This window comes from Leguminivora glycinivorella, unplaced genomic scaffold, assembly GCF_023078275.1.
Source record: "Leguminivora glycinivorella isolate SPB_JAAS2020 unplaced genomic scaffold, LegGlyc_1.1 Scaffold3, whole genome shotgun sequence".
In the NCBI taxonomy this organism is placed as follows: Eukaryota; Metazoa; Arthropoda; class Insecta; order Lepidoptera; family Tortricidae; genus Leguminivora; species Leguminivora glycinivorella.
Window position 1 is genome coordinate 1,521,990 of NW_025952828.1, and position 17,181 is coordinate 1,539,170.

At 37.3% G+C, this 17,181-nt stretch overlaps 2 protein-coding genes across 2 annotated transcripts in view; one reads left to right on the forward strand and one right to left on the reverse strand.

The window, feature by feature from the left end:
• Nucleotides 1-17,181, forward strand: part of LOC125242036 (angiotensin-converting enzyme-like) — a 294,233-nt gene that overhangs the window by 73,880 nt on the left and 203,172 nt on the right. Inside the window, exons 8-9 of the mRNA XM_048150745.1 lie at nucleotides 50-293; nucleotides 2,522-2,620. Coding sequence (XP_048006702.1) covers nucleotides 50-293; nucleotides 2,522-2,620 — 343 coding nt within the window. The remainder of the gene's footprint in view (nucleotides 1-49; nucleotides 294-2,521; nucleotides 2,621-17,181) is intronic.
• On the reverse strand, nucleotides 6,725-8,561 carry LOC125242037 (pollen-specific leucine-rich repeat extensin-like protein 1). The gene is made up of 2 exons (XM_048150746.1): nucleotides 8,482-8,561; nucleotides 6,725-8,037 (listed from the first exon to the last, which is right to left on the reverse strand). Exons 1-2 carry the CDS (start codon nucleotides 8,491-8,493, stop codon nucleotides 6,838-6,840), a joined length of 1,212 nt encoding a protein of 403 aa, XP_048006703.1. The 5' UTR covers nucleotides 8,494-8,561; the 3' UTR covers nucleotides 6,725-6,837.

Here is a 17,181-nt window from a genome sequence, read left to right on the forward strand (position 1 = left end):
ATGCAACTGGCCCTTTGACATTGATTTACATAGATTTTTTTGCCCACAGGTTTCCACGAGGCCATAGGCGAAGCGATCGCCCTCTCAGTCTCATCCCCGCGCCACCTCCAAACCCTGGGCCTCGTACAACGTTCCGTGGCGGACACGGCACATGACACCAACTACCTGTTCACGCAAGCGATGGATAAGCTCGCGTTCCTGCCGTTTGCGCTGTCCATGGACAGATGGCGCTGGGACGTGTTCACTGGCGACGTGAGGAAGGAGCAATACAACTGTCACTGGTGGAGACTACGGTTTGTTTCATTTTTAACAGATTTGTCTCGAAAGATACATATCATCTAGATTCATCTTGCAGAAAACCATCGCCAACCATCATTAAATGGGCCATTTTTTATCAAAGTTGTCCACCCCACTTTATTTGTAACATGAGTATTTTTTACGCGATTCATACTCAGAATCGCGAGGTCTTTAGATCCTGATAGGAGAAAAAAATCACAAGATTTCCATACATTTATCTTTACCACCATACAAAATGTATGAAAAAATGGTAACAGAATGGAAAAAAAAACCTTTACACACTTTTTGTTCTCCTATTCTATTAGGATTGAAAGAGCTCGCGATTCTAAGTGGAAACTACATAAAAAATTCCAAATCCAAAAAGAGTGAGGTTGACAACTTTGAAATCATCATCATTCTCCTTGCGTTATCCCGGCATTAGGGCCCATTTAGATAATACGAGAACTCGCATACGAGTTTTATTACATTGCGGTATTTGATGGCTGTGAAAAATTGTATGTGCCCTCAACAGCCCGCAATGTAACTAAAATCGCATACAAGTTCGCACGCCGTCTAAATCAGGCCTTAGCCACAGCTCGAGATCCTAAAGTCCGCTTTTTGACAACTAATCCCAAGATTTGGCTTAGGCACTAGTTTTACGAAAGCGACTGCGATCTAAACCTTCCAACCGGAAGGGTAACTAGGCCTTATTTGGAATTAGTCCGGTAGTCATGTAGAGAGGATGGATGAGAGGAGAGTAACGAAGAAAATATAGTTGGAAGTGGAAGACCTAGGCGAACTTTTCTTGTTCAAATCGGGGAAATATTGCAAAAAGGCCAGGTCAGGAAAGTACTCGAAACCGACGAGCGTGTATGAGAAACGTTATGAAAGTGTGTGAAGCGAAAGTGATTTGTCAGGATCGTAGTAAATGGAAATCCGTGATCTCTGCCTACCCCTCTGGGAAACAGGTGTGATTGTATGTATGTATGTAGTCCGGTTTCCTCACGATTTTTTCCTTCACCGAAAAGCGACTGGCAAATATCAAATGACATTTCGCACTTAGATTCCAAAAAACTCATTGGTACGAGCCGGGGGTCGAACACGCGACATCCGGAAAGTCGCACGCTCTTACCACTAGGCCACCAGCGCTCATGCGAGCAAACGTACACGTAATAGTTAAAACCATAAGTTTAACCACCCACGCACTCACTAGTTATCAATTTGAGCTAAATGCATATGCCCGAGGATAGCCATTAATATCATAATCCGTTGGATAACAGCGCGTAAGAATGGGGTGACCATATGGTACTTTTTAGACGGGACAGTCTTGTTTCATTCTGATATTGATAATCATGAATAACGTTAAACTATATAGTACATAATAGATTTTCTGATTAATCTGAAATATTCTATTCTAAGAAATATGCCAAATACAATTTTGCGAATCAATCTTATCCACAAAAACAAGCGGCGTACCAATACAAACAAAATTATGCGAACTTATTTTCGGACAAAGTAATATTCGTATTATTTTAGATTATGACAAATAAGTTTTCTGCCAAATTAACATTCGTCGAAAATTCATTATGCGAAGTCTGTTAAGCGAAAATCGTTTCGGACAATTAAAGTTATGCCAAATAGAGGGAACCCGTTTTAGAGAGCATAAATGGGTAACACACTAGTCCGCACTAACTCACCATAATAATGACATAATCTGTATGCCAGAATGCTTCAAATAATTAATAGGCGCGATTGTAGGTCAACCAAGTCTTTCCATAAAGATTGTCTAGTTGCCAGATATATTAAAACGACTGAGGTGCTCAAAATATTAACGATGAATGACAAGTTTAAAAATGTACAGCCACTAAAAGAATTAAATGCAAATTTTGTATACACATGGTAACAGATATATACAGAAATAAATAAATAAATAAATATTATAGGACATTCTTACACAGATTGACTGAGGCCCACGATAAGCTCAAGAAGGCTTGTGTTGTGGGTACTCAGACAACGACATATATAATATGTAAATACTTATATATATATAGAAAACATCCATGACCCAGGAACAAATATTTGTGCTCATCACACAAATAAATGCCTTTACCGGGATTCGAACCCGGGACGCGGCTTAGTAGGCTGGGTCACTATTACCGACTGCGCCAGACCGGTCGACGGTCGTCAAATACAATTACATTAATACACCAATATATACATATATAATATCATTATCTTGTTACAGGGAACAGTACCAGGGCATCAAGCCGCCAGTTCTCCGCTCCGAGCTGGACTTCGATCCTGGCTCCAAGTACCACATTCCTGCCAACATACCATACATCAGGTAAGTTTTAGTAACGTACATACAACTTTTTTTTTAATGGGGTAGGAGGCAAACGAGCAGACAAGTCGCCTGATGGTAAGCGATCACTGCCGCCCATGGACACCAGAAACACCAGAGGTGTTGGCGATGCGTTGCCGGCATTTTTTTTTTTTAAGATGGGTGTACGCTCTTTTCTTGAAGATTTGAAGGTCGTATCGGTCCGGAAATACCGCAGGCGACAATTCATTCCACAGTTCAGCTGTGCAGGGCAGGAAATTTCTCGAGAAACGCACAGTTGAGGACTGCCAGCCATTTAAATCTTAACCAGCCATCTTTTATTCGTTAATAGCACAGGAAGCATAATGTACCTTCTTCGGTCGTTCTTTAAAATGCTAACTTGCTAAGGATCATGACATCATGTCATTTCGTTGAACGTGTGTTGAACGCTAGGTCCTGTCATAGGCACCTCTTCCTCGCGAAGCTTATGCCTTCGTGCATTTTTAATTAGCATAATGTTTACCACCGAGATAACTAAGATCTTCCATTTTTAAGATTTTTTGTCTCCACTACCCAAAAGTTGTTTGGAAGAGATCGCTCTTTAGCGATAAGACCGCCTCTTGTCTACCATACTTAAAGTTTTGTGCTTAATTTTTTGTTGTCATCTTGTTATATTGGTGAGCAATAAATTATTATTGTTGTATTAAATTAAGTATTGTATTATATTGTATTGTATTGTATTGTATTGTATTGTATTGTATTGTATTGTATTGTATTGTATTGTATTGTATTGTATCGTATCGTATCGTATCGTATCGTATCGTATCGTATCGTATCGTATCGTATCGTATCGTTTCGTATCGTATCGTATCGTATCGTATCGTATCGTATCGTATCGTATCGTATCGTATCGTATCGTATCGTATCGTATCGTATCGTATCGTATCGTATCGTATCGTATCGTATCGTATCGTATCGTATCGTATCGTATCGTATCGTATCGTATCGTATCGTATCGTATCGTATCGTATCGTATCGTATCGTATCGTATCGTATCGTATCGTATCGTATCGTATCGTATCGTATCGTATCGTATCGTATCGTATCGTATCGTATCGTATCGTATCGTATCGTATCGTATCGTATCGTATCGTATCGTATCGTATCGTATTGTATTGTATTGTATTGTATTGTATTGTATTGTAATGTATTGTATCTTATTTATAAAATAGTGCAGTCAAAATGTTAATGGCGTCTCGTATCTTTCTGTCTTAGGTACAAAGAACGAGACTTGCTAATAACCACAAAATTAAAATTTTGAAAAAAAAACCCCGACTGCGACATAGTAGACCGATTTTCATGAAACATGGCTAAGAACATTCCCGACTAACTCAGCTTTCAGACAAAAAAAAACTAAATCTAAATCGGTTTATCCGTTCGGAAGCTACAATGCCACAGACAGACACACACAAAGACAGACAGACAAACAGACAAACAAACAGACAGACAGACAGACAGACAGACACGTCAAACTTATAACACCCCGTCGTTTTTGCGTCGGGGGTTAAAAATAATACATTCTAAACGGAGGTTAGGTTTGCAAATCATTTAATCAGCTTTATGAATCATGTTTTTTGGTCATAACTTTTTAAGAAAGCGGCTGTTAGTGTATTGCATTACACTTTTGCTCTCGGCGATATTCGCTTACAAATTACATTTGATTGCTTGAGAGCTTATGGCTTGGTTTGCAAAATGTGTGCAGTGTCAACTAAACTTTGCTTCCTTTTCATAATTCAGATTCACTTGACCTATTTCAGTTCAGTTCAGTTTTTAAAATTAAATGGCTTGAGTCCATTGGGACTATTTCTCCAGTGTCAAGGTGATATGAGCTAATTATTAATAATTTTTGTACGGTAAGTACGACAGTGTACGGTGAATTAGCACTTGTAAATTGATAGCTACATTTTACAAGAGCACGTGGACTATCGGCCGTTGACGACAAAAAAGTGGCTATACGCGTTTCGAGATTAATTCTACATTTGCTTCTCACTAAAACATTAGTTAACTGTTTAATAAGCTATCGATATTACACTTTAAACAACATTAATGAGCAAAAGAAAAATAAATTATTAACAACACGATACCGCTAAGATGGCGTTCGCACCAGAAGTCCACTTGACCTATTTATTTATTTCAATTACCATTACATGTCTTATTCTGTCACTCGGTTTTCCCTATTACCCACTGAAGTAACAATATCCCCGTCTCCCTCGCACAACTGCTAAAAAACATAAACAAGTCACTCACCTCTGATTACTGTAATCATGTAATACGAATTAAGTAAATTACATTTGCAAACGTAACTCCGTTACTTTGTTTACTTCTAGCATGACGACTTATTATGATTTTACTTTTAAATTAATTACACTATTTTTAGAAGTTACCTTACTTTTTATGTATTTACATAAAAACTGACAGGTAAGTATTTTGACCCCTATTTAAGTTTTCTAAAGAAACAAGTACCAAGCTATTTATTTCAATCTTAATCATAAATAAGCTGGCTTAAGTATGTACTTTGTTTTTTTTTTATTATTTTATTGTAGACTGATCAGCGATGTGCTGTGCTGTTTAAAGAAATTTACCTAAATGTTTTTTTTTTGCTGAGATACGTTGCTGTTGTAACTGTTATAACTGTTATACCTGATGTTGTTACTAAAATATCGATTAGACACATAATAAACATACTATATTTTTTGTATATATGTACTAAAAATTATTGATTGTACAAAATAAACGAGTCAATTTTTATCAATGTGAACCAAATTTACCAGATAATCTTGTCTTACCCAATTATCAAATCTAAATAAGTAAGTAGGCTGTCACAATTTGCCCCGATCTTATCTATCATTCGTCAATCACTAAGCCATAAACACATTTATAAATCACGCCGCGAAACCAGAATAATTTAGCGTTACATAAATATTATGTAACATCCTTATATTTAGTAATATACAGCCTAACCCGTAACTTATGTATGTGTACGCATAATTATACTACTCAGTTTAAAAATGTCTAAACTACGGATAAACTTTAAGCGAAAAGTATTTTTTAGAAATGAAATCAAAATTGATTTTTCATGATCCTAAAGTGACAAGTCTTATCACAGCTCCAAACTTATCTAAATCATAAATTCCATTCTATAAGTATCATAATTGCATGTGAAATAAAATGGATTTAAGTTGTTATATTACTGAGGGAACTGCGGTTACTAGCATGCAATGTTTTCGCTCCAACACTTTAACTGCGAGATAAAATGAAAGAGTTATACGCGTTTTACATATTCTTGACTAAAAGCTTTTTACGAAATTTACTAGTTAAATGAATAAATATTATATAATCATACTTATTAGAGCAACATAATTGTCACGTTTGTCCGCTTTTTTTGATGTTACCTGTATGGGAATATCAATTAAAATCTCGAATTAAAATTAAAAAATTAATTTCTTAACAAAAATTAATAAATTTGATATAGTTGTACTAGCGCAACATATTTGTCACATTTTTCGACTTTTGTCATGTTACTTATTAAGGTTATATTTATTTATATGATACATTTTTTGTTGCCATTATACCTTTGTTAGTCTTGAGATTTGTTCTAATTATTACTAATTTCTGAATTGGAATCATTACGAATGCACGAGTATGCGACATTTTTGGGACATGTTTTTATATATTCCAGTGTTATGTAATGTTAATTTGGTTACTAAGCTAACGCTAAGCTAAATTGTGTGTCACTGGAGCAAACTGCCAAAACTCATTCGGCTAAATGAATATATCTAATGTTGTAAGTGTTAGAGATTATATCACTTTCTCATCGCTATAAATTTCTATATAACCTACTATTACCTCTGAAAAAATAACGGTATTTACTCAGATCATTATTTTCAAACAGCTTGGATACTGTGACAGCTATCACTTAAAATTTTCTTTACAATTATTCTTAACAGCGAAATCCAGCATAAATAAATGGAGATGACAGCTGTCACCAAACCGCTGCACAAAAAAATATAACACAAATATAATATTTACTATGGAGTAGGAAATAAAACATGTAATAAAAAAAATATATCACGTTTTAATACTCTCCGTACTATTTACATACCAGTCGCAAAAACTAAACAATACTTAAGCTGACTATACACAAGTTAACATTTACAATCTAAACAACAAAGAGATCAGTCCTAATGGTGTCCACCCTCGTAGCCTCCGAAGTCATGGTGCTCGTACCCATGGCCTTCCCCGTAGCTTCCTTGAGATTCGTGACCAGTGCTCTCGTGACCCTGGCTCTCGTGACCAGTGCTCTCGTGACCCTGGCTCCCGAGACCGTGGCCCTCGAGACCGTGGCCTCCGAAACCGGAGCTCTCGATGCCGTGGTGCTCGTGATGGTGAGATTCATGGTGGTGCTCCTGGATGACGGGAACTCCGATCTTCACTGGGTGAGGCACGTGCTTCTCCACGTAGTGGGGAATGTGCTTCTCAATGTGAACTGGCACTGGCTTCTCCACTAAAGTGTGGACGGGGATAGGCACCTTCTTCTCAACTGGGTAAGGCACCAGTTTCTCAACTGGGTACGGCGCGGGGTAGGGCACTTTAACGGTGTAGGGCACTGGCTTCTCAACGTGAACTGGGACTGGCCTGTCAACGTGCACCTTCACTGGGTAGGGCACCTTCTTCTCCACTGGGTAAGGCACTTTCTTCTCAACGGTGTAAGGCACTGGCTTCTCAACGTGGACGGGCACCGGGCGGTCAACATGGACCTTCACGGGGTAGTGGACGATTTTCTCAACTGGGTAGGGCACGGACACCTTAACGGGAACCTTCACTGGGTATTTCACTTCCTTCTCTACTGGGTAGGGCTGGGGCACGTGCACTTCAACGGGGAACGGCACGTGTTTCTCGACCGGGTAGGGGACCTTTTCGTAAACCTTGACGGCTACGGGTCTTTCGACATGGACCTTCACTGGTACAGGCACTTCCTTCTCAACTGGGTAAGGTTTCTTGATGTATTTTGGTACTTTGACGATTTCCTTGACGGGGTAGTGTACAGTTTTGACGACTGGGTACGGCTGGGGCACGTGTACTTTGACCGGGTAGTGGACGACTTTTTCTACAGGGACGGGGATGTGTTTCTCGACGGGGTAGGGCACTGGGACCTTCTTGACGGTGGTGATGGTTTTGTGGACCTCGTGGTGTTCGTGCCCGTGGCTCTCGTGGCCGTGGCTGTCGCCGAAGCCGTGGGACTCCTGGCCCCCGAAGTCGTGCCAGCCGAAGTTCGAGAGTCCTCGCTTGTCCTGTTTCTTCTCGGTCAGCTCAGCCTTCTTTTCCGCCTTCTCCTCTGCCGTGGCTAGGCTGATGGCCACGGCCAAGATTAGGGTGGATTTCTGGAACAGAAGAGTGAATATGTACTTACGATTTTATATCTCTTAAAGTAAAAACAATTCTGCTTATGCGGTTGAGTATGGTAACCCTATTTTTTTAAAGTTGTTATTTCTTTAATATATTCGAAAATAATATTGATTAAATTTAATTTTAGTGTCAATTATTTGTTATTCTCTAATTATAATATTTATCTTTCCAAAAATAAAACAATAAACTCAAATTTCGATGTTTTACCAAAAATATTCACAAAAAAAATATTTGTTAATCTTTATTAAACTTCACATTTATTTTTTTATTTCGTTTTTTTTAAAGAACACTAATGTCCATTTTAAAATATTTTTTTTATTTATCTTATTAAAATTCACTTTATTTTTTTAATTCAATCGCTTCCTTAATTAAACATTTAAATTATTTATTCTCACTTCACATCACTTCACTTTACTAACCAATATTCTCATGTCGCTTTGCCTGCGTTCAGCGAATCCCACAGCGGAATGTGCAAGGCGTGCGACGCCGGGCCGTTTTATAGTGGGTGCAACCTATCTCGTACTTTCGCCGTGTGTGCCGTGCGTTGATTTTTTTTAGTACTAGGGCGATTTTGGGACTGGTTTGATTAAGAAATTAGTCTAGAGCAGTGATGAAAATGCTGATGAGCGTACATTTTTGATTGATAAGAACACTCAGTTTCAAACGCATGCATCTTTTATAATCAATAATTTATGTAATGCAATAAGCTAACTACCACCCGGCTGTGTTTCTCAATGGAAGTCAGTTGGGACACAATCCCTATCCAAAGTATCTTGGGGTGACACTGGATAGAACTTTGACCTACAAAGAACATCTCCACAAAGTTGCGTTGAAGGCTGCCACGCGGAATAACATCCTCCACAAACTTAGCGGTACTACTTGGGGCGCCTCAGCTGATTGCCTTCGTACATCGGCTACGGCCCTGGTCTTCTCAGCTGCCGAATACTGTGCCCCAGTATGGCTGAATAGTGCACATGTTCAGAAAGTGGATACTAAGCTGAATGAAGCCATGCGTTGTGTATCAGGCACAATAAAGTCTACGCCCCTTCATTGGCTACCGGTTCTTAGTCATATTGCTCCGCCGCACCTGCGTAGACTACAAGCGCTAAAGAGGGAAGCAGAAAAAATAAAAGCGCAGCAGTCTTTGCCTTGCCACCAGTCCTTTTGCCATCCCCCACCCCAACGTCTTAAGTCTCGCCACCCAGCATGCGTTACAGCCCAAAAACTGACTGATTTTGACCTCGAACAGAGTTGGAAATACGAGTGGAGTAAAACTACTGCTGGAACTATACTGCCAACCATGGATCCCATAGCGAAACCAGGTGGTTTTGACTTGCCACGAAAACTCTGGTGTCGAGTGAACAGACTGAGAACTGGTCACGGGCGCTGCAATTACTTCCGCCATAAATGGGGTTGGCGGGACTCTGCGCTCTGCGAGTGTGGTGAAGAGGCTCAAACCATTGAGCACATTATACAGCGCTGCCCTCTGCATGCTTTCCCAGGCCCTCCGGAAGACCTGTTTAAATTAACACCTGACGCAATCTCGTGGCTTGGGACCCTGAATGTGGACTTATAATTCTAGAATTATTACATTTAGCTACATATTGTTTGAAAGTTTATGTAAATGCGCCATACGAATAAATAAAAAAAAATAATTTATGTGTGTGGACTATCAGAAACCTTCCATTTTGCATCATTGCTGCCTTATAAGTCTTAATTTTTTTACACAAAAAATATCGTTAGCACTATTATTGTAAAAGCTATCGTGGGACATATTTATATATATCTGACCAAATTTTATTCCCCTGCATTTTATAACTTTACTGTGCGTTCCTTTTTTTATCCGCCCCTGAGCTAATCTCATTCAGGAGGGCATCACGATTCTTTGAATATCATCCACGCAACGAGACTATGTTAATTGTACATACATGATAATAATAGGCCTTTGCATCTATGACAAGATGATTTAAGCAGCATCTTTACGACACTTGCGTTCATGGCTGTATAGCCCAATTCGAGAGAGGATCCCTCCTCCACAAACACGACAGGTGTATGCTCCCCCAGGTGGGCGGGGGTTAGCGGCTTACTCGTGACGCCTCATTCGTTTATCATTTAAAGAGGAGAACCAGGAATTGTCGTGCTTGGATTGACCGTCATGGACAACACGACGTCACGTGGGTTGGTCTTCGGCCAGTCGCTGCCACTGGTTACATGAAATCAAAGGTACGCAATCTGTAAAGACAGTAGTATACATAATTACATATTTTGACACTTTTTCTGATAGTTCGTATACCTTTACTGTACAAAGAACTCAAAAAGAACCCTGTGGGTGGTAGATTAAATTAATTAGAATTATAATTAGTAACATAAGCCATTACGCATTTATATCCCAGAGAGTATGCGTAATAAGCATTTGTAATGTAATAAAATATCCCAATAATAATTAAGTTGGGTTATTTTATTACAGATTTTCATCATCAAATCAGCCTGAACGGTACCTTTACTTACACCTTTACCAGGCTGAGATAGATATGTTTTACCTTTTAGCACTTTCAATTTAATATTGGTAATTTTACTAATTTTCAATGGGCAAAACGTCAGGATAGTAAACTGATATTCACTTATTAAGTTTCGTAGGGCTGGCACATGATTGTCGCGAGAGTATGTCGCCGTGAGATAGACTAGTCGTCCTTATGTCATTAATACAATTAGACAAAAACGTGTCATCTCTATCCCGCGCCGACATACTCTTGCGACAATCACGTGCTAGCCCGACAGGCTAATATTTGTACCTACTGTCACCATCAAATCTTATACCTTGAAACGAGCAATTCTTGTATATTTATTTATTTATATACCGACGATCTCGGAAACCGCTCTAACGATTTCGCTGAAATTTGTTATGTGGAGGTTGTAGGGGTGAAAAATCGATCTAGCTTAGCCTTAGATCCCGGAAAACGCAAATTTTCGAGTTTTCATGCATTTTTCTTTTGCATAAGTAAACGTAAAAATATGGTCGTTAATTTCGCCCCTCGCACATCGGCTCCGCGTAGCTCAGTCGTAAGAGGTCAGTCTAATGTTCGCAGGCAGATCACAGGTGTCAGGGTTTCAAATCCCAACCAGAGATTAAGTTTTTTTTTTTGGATTTATAAGAGATTTTTTTTTTATCTAAAGACGTGATTTAACAAAATAGAACTGAGCGAAGCTCGGTCGCCCAGATATTAATATATTAAAGCGGCCAAGGTGCTTAAATATATCTGAACACGCCATGCACTGTTGTCAAGGCGTTAAGTGTGTGTTCAAATATTTTTGAGCACCTGGACAGTTCCGATATAGGTATCTGATGTTGACTGTAACCATACGAAGTTTCAGCGCAATGAAATAATGGGTCTATTTCAGTTTGCAAGATTAGATCTCATCATATTTACATACATTGCAAGTTGTATACAATCTTGCAATTATATGGGCGTCCTACATTCTACTGGGGACGCTATTGCACAACACCCTGCATTTTATGATTAAGCACTGAGACTTGGCACAGGTTGTTCCTTGGGTGGCCCTGAGTAGATAAAGATCGGGAGGCATTGAGAGCCCCCTTAATTTAGGAGGGAAGAGGGGGAAGGCTGGCGCCGCCGCGCTTCCTTTGAAACCATATTTCTCTAAAACTATACAAAATAGGGCATGCGATATATCATTTTCGGATAAATGAAGGACGAGGAATTCATTTTTGGAACAAAAAAAATGTATTTTAGAACAAAAATACAAAATAAAATGGGAAAATCTGAAAACGAGATTTTTTTTTATACATATTATTGCACATTTTATGAAAACTGTAATGGTTTTTTCTAAATAAAAAATATTATTTAATAGCTACATTTATCTAGTTTTAGAAAATGTATAATTTGTTATAGAAATATATTATAGGACGAGTGATAAAAAATAATTTACATCGCCCGATAGGGTGATTTGAATGCTCATTTCAATAAGTTTTGTCAATGATTTCAGGTATAATCACTATTTTTAACACACAAAAGCCGTAATCATTGTAGTTTATGGCTATTTTAGTGATTAATGTACTTAAAATAAAAAAAAATACAAAATTTTTAAAAAATATTAAAAATGTGATATTTTTTTTTAACATTATCCTATTTTGTTCTTTCTACACAATATATATCTAAAAGCAATAAATATCAATAAAAAGCCACATTTATACAGTTTATAAAAATATATAGTTTGTTATATAAATATATTACGAAACGCGAGATAAAAAATAATGAAAATGAAAATTTTAATGTACATCTTACGTTGCATTATTCGATGAGGTGAGGTAAAGGTACTACCCGCTATGCAGCGGAGTTCGTCTAGTAATACAGAAATATACTTATTCTTATAACGTTTACACATGTAGGTATATCACGACCCAGTACAGAAAATTGTAAAAGTCCTATAATATAGTTTATTTTGATTGTAAAATAAAATTGCATGTGACTTATATTGCAAAAAAATGTCTTAATCACGTTCTCCTCTCCTAAAGCAGTTCTGCATGCATAGGCTTGAAGATTTTTTAGTTTACTAGCAGAATTTAGTTACTTCCTTTGGGCCCCCTTAAATCGGTTTTACCCATCCATAAAAGATAAAATAAAAATCGTCATATTCTTCCTTTCAGTATCAATGATAGTTAGTTATTGCGCAATAGTGCCATAAAAAATAAACTAGATTCGTATTAGCATTAAACATTAATGATTTTTGAACTAAGACATTGCTTTTGTACAAAGGAGAACCTCAAAAAATGATCTGACTAGACGAAAACATGTGTATCGGGGCTAGTACTCAAGGCTCTCAAAAAGTGTAGCTATTTTGAGTTATTCAAATAAAACAACATGAATAGTCTGAATTTAATTATGTATATATCAGAACATCCACTGCATAAGCACATCAGCTCCGAACATTTAATTTAAAAAGTATTTTTTTACGGTTGCACCTTACGCGGCACTGTTTTTTATTACACCTGCATCCGACAATTTCGAGGCATGTTTCTGCAGCAACAGGCAACGTTGCGGGCAAGTAGGCTCCCAAATCCCAATTGTTACAGACTTTCGTCCAGCCACAAGTAGAAAATAATGGCAAATTTTGAATTGGGTTTAGTTGACCCCATACATGGACACCTTGATATACCTATAACCCTTACAAAAATGGTGCAAGGCAGCTTTTGTCGGTGAAATGCTGTTAATTTGGCGGTCTTTTTTGGTTAATAACTATTTTCGGCACTCGTTAACCAAAGTACAGGACGCAGATCTGGAATAATAAATATGTCAAGTAAGAATTATCCATAAATTATGCAAATCATATAGATAACTACTATTTCACAAGATGTATGTATTAGGATCAGATGTATATATCTGACCTATCATATCAATCGATCATTTCATGTAATATAAATAGTTAAATTCAGACTATATAGGAGTATGTTGTTTAATTTGAAGTACTCTAAATAACTACACTTTTTGAGAGCTTTGAGTTTTGAGTACCTTTACCTCACCTCATCGAAATTCGAATCATACAAGCTGACCCGTACCGTACATCAAGATCACCCTGCCACGTCACTTTCATTATTTTTTATCTCGCGTTTCGTAATATATTTATATAACAAACTATATATTTTTATAAACTGTATAAATGTGGCTTTTTATTGATATTTATTGATTTTAGATATATATTGTGTAGCATGAACAAAATAGGATAATGTTAAAAAAAATTATCACATTTTTAATATTTTTAAAATTTTTGTATTTTTTTTTATTTTAAGTACATTAATCACTAAAATAGCCATAAACTACAATGATTACGGCTTTCGTGTGTTAAAAATAGTGATTATACCTGAAATCATTGACAAAACTTATTGAAATGAGCATTCAAATCACCCTATCGGGCGATGTAAATTATTTTTTATCACTCATCCTATAATATATTTCTATAACAAATTATACATTTTCTAAAACTAGATAAATGTAGCTATTAAATAATATTTTTTATTTAGAAAAAACCATTACAGTTTTCATAAAATGTGCAATAATATGTATAAAAAAAAATCTCGTTTTCAGATTTTCCCATTTTATTTTGTATTTTTGTTCTAAAATACATTTTTTTTGTTCCAAAAATGAATTCCTCGTCCTTCATTTATCCGAAAATGATATATCGCATGCCCTATTTTGTACAGTTTTAGAGAAATATGGTTTCAAAGGAAGCGCGGAGGCGCCAGCCTTCCCCCCCTCCTCCCTCCTAAATTAAGGGGGGCTCTCGATGCCTCCCGATCTTTATCTACTCAGGGCCACCCAATGAACAACTGTGCCAAGTCTCAGTGCTTAATCATAAAATGCAGGGTTCCCATACAAGACATAGCAATAGCGTCCCCAGTATTCCCACGGTATTTCTTTCTACGTAAGATGCAGGTCGGTATTATAGACGCGGGTCAATGAACCGTTGCGATTATGTACTAGCTTTTGCCCGCGACTTCGCTCGCGTTAGAAAGAGACAAAAAGTAGCCTATGTCACTCTCCATCCCTTCAACTATCTCTACTTAAAAAAATCACGTCAATTCGTCGCTCCGTTTTGCCGTGAAAGACGGACAAACAAACGTACACACATAGACGAGGGTTCACTGGTGACACCCGATAAGTTGAGCAAATTGGTTTTTGAAATTCATACTATGTGCAATTTCCACAATGTTGTTATTTCAAGGACAAATTATCTCGATTTATTAGGTTTCACCAGTAAACCTTCGAGTTCCCATTTATAATATTAGTGTGGATATCTTGCTCGTTGAATGATGATCATCTATGATAATGATATTATGGCAGTTGTAAGGAACTATTCCGTGGGATATTTCACCACACAGTGACATCAAAAGTTGACTGACAATCTTGTGCCTATTTCTGGCAAGTGGAAGGAAGTGGTCTCTAAGATTAACAGAAAGTTGCGTCTTATCGACATCATTTATTTATTTTATTAGTAAAACATGTTTACATGACATTACACTGTAATGATTACAGTATAACCAATGCGCCAAGAAAAAAAAAGAGAACAATAAAAATAAAATTAAACAAAATATTTGAGCAATGACGTCACAGCCTAGCTCCGTTGCGTCGTTTGCCCCGGTGTGGGATTTGGCAGGTTGCCCTGGAACCGCCGAAAATCTACACCTTTCGGCCAGAATTCTTCGCTTGCTCTTATAATCGTACGGAATTCCTAAATAATTAGACTGAGATTAGATCACATATGTAATAGCATTACGCCAGGATTGCAGTAATGTGGTGCAGTAATAACTTAATGGTCGCCTAACGATCAGTTGCAGCTGCGGTGGAGGCTCATCGAGGAAGTTTGTTTTACATACAATCATACATACATACATACATAGGTACATATAATTACGTCTGTGTCCCATATGAAACTACTTAAGCACAGTATAATAAAGAGTACTATCGTACAGTATAGGCACTTCCGCTCCTCGCTGGAAGTGCCGCCCACCCCCTCTCGGTTACCTCACAGTTACCGCCTGTCAAAAACGCGAACAGTCGACCTGTCATATCTCACTCATACAAGCATAGTACACGTTCACCTACACGAGCTTAGACTGTGTGCTTAGGAACGCGGCTCTTTATATTAAATATACACCGTGTGATCAAATTTTGATCGCCAGTGTCCGAGATGTGACTTAAAGTGTCAATGCCACTCTTGGCAAATAAGGGATTGAAAGAAAACGGCACTGTGACATTGCAGTTACAGGTTGCCAGTCCCTGGCCTACGCGACAATTTAACCCATTAGGTATCCCACGTACAGTCACCCACGAGAAGAAAGGGGGTGGTGAAATTCTTAACCCATCACCACACTGACAAGTTTGTTTTGATATTCATATAAGAAACTTGCTCCGGCACGCAATGTGTCTCATTTCATATCTCACCCTATTCTCTGACACAACCTGCCCCAATAGGCTACTTGCCCCTTTTTTAAAGTCGGTCTCATATGATTACGTACTGTCCAATTAACCGAAACAAAATATTATCATATTTTATTGTAAGTTAAAAACAGCAAAAAATATTTTTAAAATATACTTTTACGTAATCAGGAGATAACAACACAGTAATGTTTATCTATTGATTATCTGTGCATCAGGTCATTTTATTCGAAAACAACATTTTCGTATGTACGTACGTCTATCGTCAACGATTGTCATTTCGGCTCAGCTGGCTATCAATATCAGTTTTGTCAGAATCGTTTAAACTGTATGAAGAAAAGCTTAATAAAACTGCTAGAATCTAATTATTAAGTAAAATACGACACAACCTGGTATTACAGGTTATTGACCTTCACGGGTACTCTGGCATTCAGTATGTTATTATGCAAATTTAGATACCTACTCATCTTACACACAAAGTTATATGAAATACTGCTTGCGTGCCATATTCATCGTTGTTCATTCATACATACATATTTGGTCAAAATTTAAGACCAAATTTGTATACCATTGTGTCAAATTATGTGCACTCACGTAAGAAAAACAATATCATCTACTCTGATAATAGCTAGAAAAGATCTTTTACGAGACAATTGTTTTTTTTTTTTAATTTGTATGATATAATTATTATCTAAATAATGAGATTAGAAAAGTTTGCTTATATCGTTAAATAAAATAATGTAAAATAAGGAAATAAAGCAATGTAAAACCGTCTTAAAAGCGTTATGTTTTTGAGTCTTCCTAACAAAAAAATTACGAATAATTAGTATAAAGACGTAAAAGGTACTTATTGATGTTTCTCTTAATATAAACCTACATAATAGTTATCGAAATAAATATGTAGGTGCCTACAGTCAGCCTTACTATTCTCGTAGCTCCTTTGCCTTCCTTAACATACAAATAAATAAAATAAATAAATAAATATTATAGGACACTCTTACACAGATTGACTGAGCCCCACGGTAAGCTGAAGATTGGCTTGTGTTGCAGGTACTCAGACAACGATATATATAATACACAAACACTTATATAACACAGAAAACATCCATGACTCAGGAACAAATATCTGTGCTCACCACAAAAATAAATGCCCTTACCGGGATATGA